At 43.2% G+C, this 14,474-nt stretch overlaps 1 protein-coding gene across 4 annotated transcripts in view; it reads left to right on the top strand.

Moving 5' to 3' along the window:
* The window catches only part of CDC123 (cell division cycle 123), a 105,654-nt gene that overhangs the window by 81,839 nt on the left and 9,341 nt on the right, over positions 1-14,474 (top strand). For 3 of the 4 annotated variants that reach the window (XM_053405694.1, XM_053405693.1, XM_053405695.1), the window contains 2 exons: positions 7,822-7,950; positions 12,611-12,748. In XM_053405694.1, coding sequence (XP_053261669.1) covers positions 7,822-7,950; positions 12,611-12,748 — 267 coding nt within the window. The remainder of the gene's footprint in view (positions 1-7,821; positions 7,951-12,610; positions 12,749-14,474) is intronic. The other variant, XM_053405696.1, reaches the window with a different exon arrangement.

Genomic DNA, 14,474 nt, shown 5'->3' on the forward strand with positions numbered 1-14,474 from the left:
AAATATGACATAATAGGCATCACTGAAACCTGGTGGGATAAGTCCCACGATTGGAATGTAATAATGGAGGGATACAATCTATTTCAGAGAAACAGACCAGACAAGAAAGGAGGAGGAGTGGCGTTATATGTCAGGGATGTGTATACCTGTGAAGAGACCCAAGATTTAGAACCTCAAAGCCAAAGTGAGAGCATTTGGGTCAAAATTAAGGGAGAGAAGAATAACAGTGACCTCATTGTGGGAGTTTACTATAGATCCCCAAGCCAAACGGAGGACATAGATGATGCCTTCCTGTAACAGATGGCCAAGCATGCAAAAGGAAGGGAGATAGTAGTAATGGGGGACTTCAATTACCCGGATATTTGTTGGATGTCAAACTCAGCCAAGAGCATAAGGTCAAACAGATTCCTCACTGGCCTTGCAGACAACTTCATTGTCCAGAAAGTGGGAGAAGCAACAAGAGGAACAGCCATTTTAGATCTGGTCCTAACCAATGTTGATGACCTGGTTAGTGGGGTAGAAGTGGAAGGATCATTAGGCGCAAGTGATCATGCTCTTCTGAAGTTTACTATACAGCGGAAAGGAGCAGCCAAGCATACTAGGACTCAATTTCTTGACTTTAAGAAAGCCGACTTCATAAAACTTAGGGAAGTGCTGGGTGAGATCCCATGGACAGTAATACTAAAAGGAAAGGGAGTTCATGATGGCTGGGAGTTTGTTAAGAGGGAGATAGTAAAAGCACAACTTCAGGCAATACCAATGAGACGGAAACATGGAAGGTGCCTAGAGAAGCCAGGGTGGCTATCTAAAGAACTTTTAACTGAGTTAAGATTAAAAAAGGATGTGTACAAAAAATGGAAAAGGGGGGAAACCACCAAAGAGGAATTCAAACAAATAGCCAGCACGTGTAGACACAAATTCAGAAAAGCTAAAGCACAGAATGAACTCAGGCTTGCTAGAGAGGTTAAAAGCAACAAAAAAGGCTTTTATGGGTATGTTCGTAGCAAAAGGAAGGACAAAGAAACAGTGGGGTCACTCAGAGGAGAAGATGGTGAAATGCAAACAGGGGACACAGAAAGGGCTGAACTCCTCAATGCCTTCTTTGCTTCAGTCTTCTCCGATAAAGAAAACAATGCCCGACCTGAAGAATTTGGAGCAAATGATTCAGCAGAGGAAACACGGCCCAGAATAACTAAGGAGATAGTACAAGAATACTTGGCTAGTCTAGATGTATTCAAGTCTCCAGGGCCAGATGAACTGCATCCAAGAGTATTAAAAGAACTGGCAGATGTGATCTCAGAACCACTGGCAGTCATCTTTGAGCATTCCTGGAGAACAGGCGAAGTCCCGGCAGACTGGAGGAGGGCAAATGTTGTCCCTATTTTCAAAAAGGGGAAAAGAGAGGACCCAAATAATTACCGCCCAGTCAGTCTGACATCAATACCAGGGAAGATTCTGGAGCAGATCATTAAGCAAACAGTCTGTGAGCACCTAGAACGGAATGCTGTGATCACCAATAGTCAGCATGGATTTCTGAAAAATAAGTCATGTCAGACTAACCTGATCTCATTTTTTGACAGAATTACAAGCCTGGTAGATGAAGGGAACGCAGTGGATGTAGCCTACCTTGATTTCAGCAAGGCATTTGACAAGGTGCCCCATGATATTCTTGTAAAGAAGCTGGTAAAATGCGGTCTTGACTATGCTACCACTCAGTGGATTTGTAAATGGCTGACTGACCGAACCCAAAGGGTGCTCATCAATGGTTCCTCTTCATCCTGGAGAAGAGTGACTAGTGGGGTGCCACAGGGTTCTGTCTTGGGCCCGGTCTTATTCAACATCTTTATCAATGACTTGGATGATGGACTCAAGGGCATCCTGATCAAATTTGCAGATGACACCAAACTGGGAGGGGTGGCTAACACCCCAGAGGACAGGATCAAACTTCAAAACGACCTTGACAGATTAGAGAACTGGGCCAAAACAAACAAGATGAATTTTAACAGGGAGAAATGTAAAGTATTGCACTTGGGCAAAAAAAATGAGAGGAACAAATACAAGATGGGTGACACCCGGCTTGAGAGCAGTACATGTGAAAAGGATCTAGGAGTCTTGGTTGACCACAAACTTGACATGAGCCAACAGTGTGACGCGGCAGCTAAAAAAGCCAATGCAATTCTGGGCTGCATCAATAGGAGTATAGCATCTAGATCAAGGGAAGTAATAGTGCCACTGTATTCTGCTCTGGTCAGACCTCACCTGGAGTACTGTGTCCAGTTCTGGGCACCACAGTTCAAGAAGGACACTGACAAACTGGAACGTGTCCAGAGGAGGGCAACCAAAATGGTCAAAGGCCTGGAAACGATGCCTTATGAGGAACGGCTAAGGGAGCTGGGCATGTTTAGCCTGGGGAAGAGGAGGTTAAGGGGTGATATGATAGCCATGTTCAAATATATAAAAGGATGTCACACAGAGGAGGGAGAAAGGTTGTTTTCTGCTGCTCCAGAGAAGCGGACACGGAGCAATGGATCCAAACTGCAGGAAAGAAGATTCCACCTAAACATTAGGAAGAACTTCCTGACAGTAAGAGCTGTTTGACAGTGGAATTTGCTGCCAAGGAGTGTGGTGGAGTCTCCTTCTTTGGAGGTCTTTAAGCAGAGGCTTGACAACCATATGTCAGGAGTGCTCTGATGGTGTTTCCTGCTTGGCAGGGGGTTGGACTCGATGGCCCTTGTGGTCTCTTCCAACTCTATGATTCTATGATTCTATGATTCTAAAACTGTGGAATGAAAGTATAAAATTTACGGCATGTACTGCGTTAAAGGAAAATGCTATGAAAATGATTTATAGATGGTACATCACACCTGTGAAACTGGCAAAAATGTATAAAACATGTAATAAGTGTTGGAAATGTAAAGAAAAAGCAGGAACAATTTATCATATGTGGTGGGATTGTAAGAAGGTGAAGGGCTTCTGGGAAATGATATATAATGAGATGAAAAAGATGTTGAAATATACGTTTGTTAAGAAACCAGATGCTTTTCTTCTAGGAATAGTAGGAAATGAAATAAATAGAATGGACCGTAAACTTTTCCAATATGCTGTAACAGCAGCGAGAATATTATTGGCCCAAAAATGGAAACAGGAACAACTGCCGACGCTCGAAAAATGGAGAATGAAACTGATGGAGTATGCTGAACTGGACAAACTAACAGGAAAGATCAGATATATATGAGATCAAAAGTTCATTGAAGACTGGGGAAAATTTTCAGACTATCTGAAATGTGTATGTGATGAGCAAATAACGCTAGTGGGATTTCAAGAAGTTCTGTAAATGATAAGAGGACTATTGTATTGATGAAAACTAAGTGTGTGAAGGTTTATAAAATGCAATATAAAATTAGGAAATGTGTATTTAAAAATTTGAATAATGAATGGATGATTGTGAGAGAGGTTGAAGGAAGTCTAAAAGAGAAAATATGGGATAAATTTAGATTGAATACTATAAATGTATGTTGGAAAATTTAATTTAAAAATTTAATAATAAAAAAAACATATTGCTAGATGATGATGATGATAAAAATAAAAATATAATTTATCTTCCTCAGCCACTCTGGGCAGCTCCCAACAGAAAATAAAAAACACAATAAAACATCAAACATTAAAAACTTCCCTAAACAGGGTTGCCTTCAGATGTCTTCTAAAAGTCAGATAGTTGTTTATTTCCTTGACATCTGATGGGAGGGCTTTCCACAGGGTGGGCGCCACTACCAAGAAGGCCCTCTGCCTAGTTCTCTGTAACCTCACTTCTCGCAGGGAGGGAACCGCCAGAAGGCCCTCAGAGCTGGATCTCAATGTCCGGGCTGAACGATGGGGGTGGAGACACCCCTTCAGGTATACTGGGCCAAGGCCATTTAGGGTTTTAAAGGTCAGCACCAACACTTTGAATTGTGCTCGGAAACGTACTGGGAGCCAATGTTGGTATTCAGGACCGGTGTCATATGGTCTCGATGGCCACTCCCAGTTACCAGTCTAGCTGCAGCATTCTGGATTAGTGGTAGTTTCTGAGTCACCTTCAAAGGTGGCCCCATGTAGAGCACATTGCAGTAGTCCAAGCAGGAGATAACTAGAGCACCACTATGGCGAGACAGTTTGTGGGCACGTCAGGTCTCAGCCTGCGTACCGGACTGAGCTGGTAGACACAGAATTGACGTGTGCCTCCATTGACAGCTGTGAGTCCAAAATGACTCCTGGGCTGTGCACCTGGTCCTTCAAGGGCACAGTTACCCCATTGAGGACCAGGGAGTCCCCCACACCTGCCCGCCCCATCACCCGAAAACAGGACTTCTGTCTTGTCAGGATTCAACCTCAATCTGTTAGCTGCCATCTATTCTCCAACCACCTCCAGACACTCACTCAGGACCTTCAGAGCCTTCACTGGTTCTGATTTAAATGAGAGGTTGAGCTGGGTATCATCTGCATACTGATGAACTTTCAGCCCAACCCCCAACCCCCCTCTTTCAGTGGGTCTGGGAAGGCTCCCTCACAGAGGGATGCATTCACCACCCCACAGAGTCCATCACCCAGTACTTCTCAGCTTGCTTTTATGAGCCAGGATGGGCAAGGATCAAGGAGACAGGTGGTTGGTTTCACTCGTCCAAGCAGCCTGTCCACATCCTCGGAGGTAACAGATTGGAATTGATCCCATGCAACTTGACTAGACAGGACTCTAGCACTCTCCCGCCCTCGCCCTCCAGGAGAACATCTGTCGTGACCTGAAGCAGCTTGGCCAGGGAATCCTTTGTGCAGCGTGGAGGTTGGTACACCAAAAGGAATCCTGTACTGCCCCTATTGCCCAACTTCCAGAACATGCACTAAGAAAACTGGGTCTTCCCAAAAGGGTGCCTGGTGTAAGCTAATGACTTCCTAAAAATCACTGCAACCCCCCCTCCCCACCCACATGACCTGTGCAGAAGAGAAACCTGGTGGACATGCAGCGGCAAGAACAGGCCCATCTACTTCATTCAACCAAATCTCTGTTACACATGTCATGTCAAGTCCTCCATCCACGATAAAGTCATGGATGGCAGTGGTCTTGTGAATCATTGACCTGGCATTGCACAGCAGCAACTTCAGGTCATGTGGGTCTCCCTTGCTGATTCCAATATCCTTCTGGTCAAGACCAGACCCGGAGGCAGGGATAGTCCTCCAATAACGACTAAACCTGCCTCCTCGGTAATGACATGGTCTGGTCCTGGCGTAACTCCTCCTATTCGTGATCACTGAGATCAGGTGTCCCAGTGCATCCCACCCCACGTTGAACCTGCCCCAGTCATTCTGTTGGCTGGGGCCCACTTCCAGGCAGCCCTGACCCTCTCCCTTCAAGAACCAAATTTGTTGATGTTGTTTAGTCATGTCCGACTCTTCGTGATCCCCTGGACCAGAGCACGCCAGGCCTTCCTGTCTTCCACTGCTTCCCGCAGTTTGGTCAAACTCATGTTCGTACCTTCGAGAACACTGTCCAACCATCTGGTCCTCGTCCCCTTCTCCTTGTGCCCTCAATCTTTCCCAACATCAGGGTCTTTTCCTTCTTTTTTTAAAAAATATTTTTTATTAAATTTTCCATTTTAACAATCCAATCAAATCACATTAAGTATTCCAAATTATACAAATACATATCATATAGTCCAAATATTCTGCCAAATTATAATTTTTTTGGGGGGGGGGCTTCCCATGCTTCAAGTTCAGTGGGGTTTTAATCATCTTATGTTTCTACTGCCTTGAGTTTCCAATAGTTCCTTCTTTAAATCTTCCTGTTGTTATCCTTCCTTCCCAACATCAGGGTCTTTTCCAGGGACCAAATATAAACTATATAAAACGATAGAAACTAATTTTAAAAAAAACCAAAACAAAACACAATTCACAGTTATACTGAAAATTAAACTAATCCCCAGCCCCAACTAATCGTTTAATTCACCCCAACATAGCAAAAACCAGACCATAAAACTGTAATTTAAAATGCCACAAATTACAAACTATTTTAAAACATTTTAAAACATTTAAAAGCATTTTTGACATTTGCCTCAACCCCAGAGTTGTTCCAGTGAGTCTGGGCTGTTCAGCACTCTCAGCCGGGCAATCTTGCTGAACCTTGTTTGTTTGTTCTGAAGTATTGGCAATCGTTCAAGGCCACCAAAGGAATGTTCCAAAGGAAGGTACGGATAGGAATTGGAGAAACATTGTGGTTGGAACTGTAGAACTTCCTTGTCCATTCAACATCTCTGTAAGTGATCTTTGATACTGGAGCTTCCATCTGCCTGAGACTGATGCTCTTTTGTGTGGCTTCCGCCCCTTAGAATCCTGAGCATCCCAGTTTTCATTTAAAAGGAAGAAATCTGTTCTGGCAGCAGAGATAAGTTTAAATGATGTGTGCTGGCAAAACTTTGGCATAGTCATGAACACTGGGAAGAGTGACCTGCCTACCCACGTTCTAAATGATGTAGAAATCTTCCTGCCAAAGCCTCTAAAATGGTTTAGACGGGCAAACTGCATACAGCTGTTTTAACACTTTGGACTTCATCAAGCTGAAGACGGAGACCTTTCACACCAAAGGGTCAAAATTTGCTAGCCGCTGATTCTTTTTGTGACCAAATTGGTTTTATCTTTTCTTTAAATTGTTTTTATTAAGGATTTTCTTGGGTTACAATAGTACGAACATTGTCTCTACTTTCATATCATAAAGTCCTTTCTATTGATCAGTTATGTTTGATGTGAGACTTTAATGTTGTATACAGTATAAGGCGAGGGGGGGGAGCGGAGGGAGAAGCAGGCAGTAGTCTGCATGGTGAAAGTGTGAGGTTTTTGTGTCAGCATCACATGGGTAGGCTTTCTTTCTATTCATGTATTTGTTTTCTTTGGCGTAAGAAAGGTTGGGGCCTGTGATTGCTTGCTTTCAGCTGACTGCAGTGAGATTTGTTTGCATGTGTGAGGGGCAGGAGGAGTTGTTGTGTCAAGGTAGCCATGTCAATCTGTATGGCTGTATGGTGGGTTGTTGTCTTGTTGGGCTGTGTATGTAATAAAGGAGAGCCACATCCTCTTTTATTTGTCCTCGTGTTAGTTTCAGTTTGTGGGTTAGCTTTATCTTGTTTCACCAGTACAACAGGGATCCAAAATGTGGACTTTGCCTGATTTATTTAAGTGACAGCACCCTTTCACGTCTAGTACATGCATGCATGGAAAGACTGCAAAAGACAGTGGCTTGCCGTTTTGTGATATAGGCAAGAATTGTCTTGCTAGATCAGGCTGAAGCCACAATATTCTGCCTCCAGCAGTGTCCAGTCAGATACTTTAAGAACAGGGGCAGCCAGGGTAGTGCCCTCAGGATTTTGTGGCCTGCAGCTCCCATTCGCCTCTGCCAGCATGCTAAATGGTCAGTCGTGGTAGGAGTTGAAGTCCACAACGTTTGGAAGTGTGGAAGTTCTCTTAATAAGCCTGGCTCACAGGTAGCAGCCACCCCTCACTGTTTGGTATTAGCACCAGCTATCCAGATGCTATTTAGCTGTCATGGCTCATAGACACCAATAGGTCAATCTTCCATAAGTCAACCTCCACATATGTTTTAATTGTTAATGTGTGGTTTCCTGACCTCCTTAACCAGCCTTGCTTCCACCCCACCAGATCAGATAGCCATTGTGTTAATGAACTGAACCCCACATGAAAATTAGCGAAAGCATGTGGGTCAACATTCCATTTAAAAGGCTTTCTTCATGTTGTCCTATATAAATAGATTTATATTTTGCTTCTGCCATTTTTCTTCTGCAGGGTAGAGTGTGGTTAATTGATTTTAATCCATTTGGCGAGGTAACAGATTCTCTACTATTTATGTGGGAGGAGCTGAGGTCTGGAAATGGTTTGAAAGATGACGAGAGTGAAGGTGGAGCCATGGAACAGGTAACAGATGGGGGGGAACACATGGAATGTGACTGGAAATATAATTAAGCGGGTCTTCCTGGCTTCTGTATATGTACCTGGATGCAAGGATTCATTATGCTGTGTTCATATATCTGTGGAAGATATTGTATCTTGTTTAAATGAATACATGGACTTTCCATTGATTTTGAACTGCAGAGATAATAAGTGCTACTGGGCAGAGTCTGTTTTCTGCTCATAGGTTTGCTTTTCAAAGTGATTCATCTATCCGCAAGCATCCTCTGGCAGGGCCATCTTGCTGCATTACCAGTTCCGGGTGTATGCGCTGATGGGTCTGTTGTTGTTTAGTCGTGTCCGACTCTTCGTGACCCCATGGACCAGAGCACACCAGGCACTCCTGTCTTCCACTGCCTCCCGTAGTTTGGTCAAACTCATGCTGGTAGTTTTGAGAGCACTATCCAACCATCTCGTCCTCTGTCCCTTCTCCTTGGGCCCTCCATCTCTCCCAACATCAGGTTCTTTTCCAGGGAGTCTTTTCATCTCATGAGGTGGCCAAAGTCTTGGAGTCTCAGCTTCAGGATCTGTCCTTCCAGTGAGCACTCAGGGCTGATTTCCTTAAGAATGGATAGATCTTCTTGCAGTCCATGGGACTCTCAAGAGTCTCCTCCAGCACCATAATTCAAAAGCATCAGTTCTTCGGCAATTAGCCTTCTTTATGGTCCAGCTCTCACTTCCATACATCACCACTGGGAAAACCATAGCTTTAACTCTACGGACCTTTGTCGGCAAGGTGATATCTCTGCTTTTTAAGATGCTGTCTAGGTTTGTCATTGCTTTTCTCCCAAGAAGCAGGCGTCTTTTAATTTCGTGGCTGCTGTCACCATCTGCAGTGATCATGGAGCCCAAGAAAGTAAAATCTCTCACTGCCTCCATTTCTTCCCCTTCTATTTGCCAGGAGGTGATGGGACCAGTGGCCATGATCTTGGTTTTTTTTTATGTTGAGCTTCAGACCATATTTTGCGCTCTCCTCTTTCACCCTCATTAAAAGGTTTTTTTAATTCCTCCTCACTTTCTGCCATCAAGGTTGTGTCATTTGCATATCTGAGGTTGTTGATATTTCTTCTGGCAATGTTATTTCCGGCTAAGGATTCATCCAGCCCAGCCTTTCGCATGATGAATTCTGCATACTAGTTAAGTAAGCAGGGAGACAATATACAGCCTTGTCGTACTCCTTTCCCATTTTTGAACCAATCAGTTGTTCCATATCCAGTTCTAACTGTAGTTTCTTGTCCCACATAGAGCTTTCTCAGGAGACAGATGAGGTGATCATGCACTCCCATTTTTTAAAGAACTTGCCATAGTTTGCTGTGGTCGACACAGTCAAAGGCTTTTGCCTAGTCAATGAAGCAGAAGTAGATGTCTTTCTGGAACTCTCTAGCTTTCTCCATAATCCAGCGCATGTGTGCAATTTGGTCTCTGGTTCCTCTGCCCCTTCTAAATCCAGCTTGCACTTCTGGCAGTTCTCGGTCCACATACTGCTTAAGCCTGCCTTGTAGAATTTTAAGCATAACCTTGCTAGCATGTGAAATGAGTGCAATTGTGCGGTAGTTGGAGCATTCTTTGGCACTGCCCTTCTTTGGCATTGGGATGTAGACTGATCTTCTCCAATCCTCTGGCCACTGCTGAGTTTTCCAAACCTGCTGGCATATTGAGTGTAGCACCTTAACAGCATCATCTTTTAAAATTTTAAATAGTTCAGCTGGAATATCATCACTTCCACTGGCCTTGTTATTTGCAGTGCTTTCTAAGGCCCATTGGCCTCACTCTCCAGGATGTCTGGCTCAAGGTCAGCAACCACACCACCTGGGGTGTACGAGCCATCCATATCTTTCTGGTATAATTTCTCTGTGTATTCTTGCCACCTCTTCTTGATGTCTTCTGCTTCTGTTAGGTCCTTACCACTTTTGTCCTTTATTATGGTAATCTTTGTATGAAATGTTCCTTTCATATCTCCAATTTTTTTGAACAGATCTCTGGTTCTTCCCATTCTGTTGTTTTCCTCTATTTCTTTGCATTGCTTGTTTAAGAAGGCCTTCTTGTGTCTCCTTGCTATTTTTTGGAAATCTGCATTCAATTTCCTGTATCTTTCACTATCTCCCTCGCTTTTTGCTTGCCTTCTCTCCCCCGCCATTTGTAAGGCCTCGTTGGACAGCCACTTTGCTTTCTTGCATTTCCTTTTCATTGGGATGGTTTTCGTTGCTGCCTCCTGTATAATGTTGTGAGCCTCCATCCATAGTTCTTCAGGCACCCTGTCCACCAAATCTAAATCCTTAAACCTGTTCCTCACTTCCACAGTGTATTCATAAGGGATTTGATTTAGCTTGTATCTTACCGGCCCAGTGGTTTTTCCTACTTTCTTCAGTTTAAGCTTGAATTTTGCTATAAGAAGCTGATGATCTGAGCCACAGTCAGCTCCAGGTCTTGTTTTTGCTGACTGTATAGAGCTTCTCCATCTTTGGCTGCAGAGAATATAATCAATCTGATTTCGATGCTGCCCATCTGGTGGTGTCCATGTGTAGAGTCGTCTTTTGTGTGGTTGGAAAAGTGTGTTTGTGATGACCAGCTTGTTCTCTTGACAGAATTCTATTAGCCTTTGCCCTGCTTCGTTTTGATCCCCAAGGCCAAACTTGCCAGTTGTTCCTTTTATCTCTTGACTCCCTACTTTAGCATTCCAATCCCCTATAACGAGAAGAACATCCTTCTTTGGTGTCACTTCTATAAGGTGTTGTAAGTCTTCGTAGAATTGGTCAATTTCAGTTTCTTCAGCACCAGTTGTTGGTGCATAAACTTTGATTACTGTGATATTAAAAGGTCTGCCTTGGATTCATATCGAGATCATTCTATCATTTTTGAGATTGCATCCCAGTACAGCTTTCGCCACTCTTTTGTTGACTATGAGGGCCACTCCATTTCTTTTACGGGATTCTTGCCCGCAGTAGTAGATATGATGGTCATCCGAACTGAATTCGCCCATTCCTGTTTATTTCAGTTCACTGATGCCCAGGATGTCAATATTTATTCTTGCCACCTTATTTTTGACCACATCCAACTTACCCAGGTTCATGGTTCTTACATTCCAGGTTCCTATGCAATATTTTTCTTTACAGCATTGGACTTTCCTTTCACTTCCAGGCATATCCACAACTGAGCGTCCTTTCGGCTTTGGCCCAGCCGCTTCATCAGCTCTGAATCTACTTGTACTTGTCCTCCGCTCTTCCTCAGTAGCATGTTGGACTTCTTCCGACCTGAGGGGCTCATTTTCCAGCGTCATAACTTTATATGCCTGTTGTCTTTGTCCATGGAGTTTTCTTGGCAGGGATACTGGAGTGGCTTGCCGGTTCCTCCTCCAGGTGGATCACGTTTGGTCAAAACTCTCCACTATGACCTGTCCATCTTGGGTGGCCCTGCACGGCATAGCTCATAGCTTCTCCGAGTTATTCTAGCCCCTTCACCACGGCAAGGCAGTGATCCATGAAGGGGGCTCATGGGACTACTGATTCGTTAATGTAGAGATGTAGAGATGGCCCACTTCCCTTGGTATCCAAGAAATGGAAATCTATTTGTATTCTGATGTCTACTCAGCAGTAAGGGTGTCAATTAATGGGGTGCATGCACATACAAAATCTAAAGGTCCAAGTATTGTTAGTGTGTTATATCTGTGTGTCTACCTACATTTAAAAAAAAAATCCTTGCAAATGAAGCTGATCTTTTTTTGCCACTTCTTCATTCACAATTTAGTAGGTTCACTTCCAGCCAAATAAAATGGGCCCTTGATCTTTCATTCCCACTGCTACATTTTGAGCAGCTGGAGTTGTGAGGGAGTATCTTTCATAAATTTCCTTTTTGAACTTCTGCATATACTGGTGTTCTGGACTTCAGGGAGCTGGAAATGAAAGGCAAGATTAATCTGAAGAAGGCCTTCCTGGTGACAGCTCTGCTTTCCAAGTTGCTCGTCAACCTGAGCTTTTTTGCACTTTCCAGGCAAAACAAAAGCCTCTACATGTAACATCAGTCTTCAACCTTTATGCATGAACTTTCTCACTGTACATTTAACAGTCTTCTGTTTCTTAGTGGATGCTTCTTTTATAATATCAGGTCTTCTAACTGAACTGTTGATATTTCCAGTTCCATTTTATTTTATCAGTATTTGAGAGCTTATGTAGCAAGAGTACTGATTCCCACTAATAGCAAAAAGGGGCAACTGAAGGCCCCTAGGCCAAGACCACCTTCACCCAGCTTGCCAAACAAAGGGCAACAGAGGCTGTGGAGGCAGCTGCATTTATGTAATAGAACCTGCCAGCAGGCCACCTCAGTGAACTCCATTCTTCCAATGGCCCTCCTGGAAATTCAGTTGTTTTTGTCCTTCAGAAATGTCTAACTCTTCTACAATATTTTGAGGCTTTTTCCTAATACAATGTACATTTGGAAAATACAATTTAAAATGTGTATTAAAAAGCCATTGATAAAGTAGAAATACCAAGTGAGTGATCCTTTCCAATGTGATCCTTTTGAGGCTTTTTTGGGGGGGGGGTGTCAAATATTTGAAATATACTGCGCTAATTAGGTACACACAATGGTGATTTCAAATTGACATCTCTTGCTTATTGCCTCCTCTTATTAGGACTATCCATCATTCCGTTGTACAAACAGCAACCTTACTGTTCAACCTAGCCCGTATCTCAGCTACAGGCTGCCCAAAGATTTTGTAGACCTTTCCACTGGGGAAGATGTTCACAAATTAATTGACCTGCTCAAACTGGTAAGTATGTTTCCTAACTGAGGAGCATATCTTTAAGTTTCTAAGGTAACTGCAAACAGGCACTTATTTGGTTCAAAGGTTAGTTCACATCTGTATGTGTCATTTTATTTCTCATGATGGTCTCCTTCCCACCTGATGAGCTGGGAGGACAGACTCTTGTAAAGCTTGTCATATTAGATAATACAGTGGTTTTGTTGGTGGAGGTTGATCTGTTGAGGTTATTTGTAGACTAATTTCCACATGGTGCTCAGTGATCAAGTGATGTGAGACTCAATCAAAATTGTTTTCAGCTCTTTTATTTTTTACAGCACCGTATTGGCCCGAATATAAGATGCACGTGCAAATAAGCCACACCTTTAAAATTCAAGGCTTATTTGCGGGTGCAGCCTGCCTCCTGGCACTCCAGGCACAACCTCCCCAAGCTGGACCCGGGGGAGGCTTGGGAGTAGTGGGCGGGTGGGCTGCGCGCCACTGCCACGCACTCCCGGGCTGCTCTCGGGGTGGGGGGCATGTGGTAAGGTCACGAATATAAGCCGCACTTTAACTTTTCACAGCCCGAATTTGGGAAAAAAGTGCGGCTTATATTTGGACCAATAAGGTATATCAGTTTCTAGGTGAATTTTTATATTTCATCATATATTTGGTAAACTCTTACAGGGTCTCTCTGTTTTCATTTAGATTCTGCCTTTCCTGGTCTTTTTAGTACTGGTTGCTTGGTGTAATAAGGGACAAGAGTCATTTTGTGTAGAGGGAAGAATTTTGGCAAGCCCAACTTCTCCAACCCAGTTGCTGCAGTCATGTTGGGTGCCTTGACATTTTAAATTTAAGTTCACAATCCAAAAGTAGATCCTAAGCTCTGGACAGACTTTATTTTTATCTCTCCAGCACTTTTAACTGAATTGTGCCATCCAGTGTTTCCAAACTTTTTTTAAAAAAAACCATGATGATCAGGAAAAATGACAAATGCAAATATTTAGTCACTATATACCATCTTTGTATATAGGAGTCATATAGGTTTTAGTAGCCCATTTCAATAAAGGGATACATATTTAGTACCCACAATTTGCTGGCTTTTTTGTAGCCAGGAATGGAGTCTTTAAATGCCTACTTAAATGATTATGAATATATTAAGGCTACATTTCAGAGCAACAGATCTGAAGTAGTGTTCATTAAGCTGCTGCAAAGGCACATTTCCTTACATAAGGAGGGCCTTACTGGACAGAGTCAAGCCCATCACATCCAGCATTCTGTTTCCTCCTGTGTCTGGCTGGAGGCCTTTGCAAGGTCACAAGCGTAGTTTGAAAGGGACAGCCCTCCCCTCTTGATTGTCTCCAGCCTCAAGTATATGTCTCAGCATCTGGAGGTTCTGTTTACTACAATGTCTAAAAACAGTTGACAGACTTAACCTCTTTGTCAGTTCCTTTTTTTTTTGTGGCCATTGTTTCATAAAGTGACGGAGAATTCCATAACTATTGCCAATCTATTTATTTGGATAGTCCTGAATTTTGAGATGTGGGACCCCTGGATCGTCGTAGTACATGTGAAAAGAATCTGGGGGTCTTAGTAGAACACAAGCTTAACCTGAGTCAGCAGTGTGATGCGGCAGCAAAAAAGCGAGGGCTATTTTTGTTTGTTTGTTTGTTTGTTTATTAGATTTCTATACCGCCCTTCCTCATAAGATCTCAGGGTGGTTCACAGAAGAAAATTAAGGATAAAATCAAGTAAA

Source organism: Podarcis raffonei, chromosome 10, assembly GCF_027172205.1.
Source record: "Podarcis raffonei isolate rPodRaf1 chromosome 10, rPodRaf1.pri, whole genome shotgun sequence".
Classification (NCBI taxonomy): domain Eukaryota; kingdom Metazoa; phylum Chordata; class Lepidosauria; order Squamata; family Lacertidae; genus Podarcis; species Podarcis raffonei.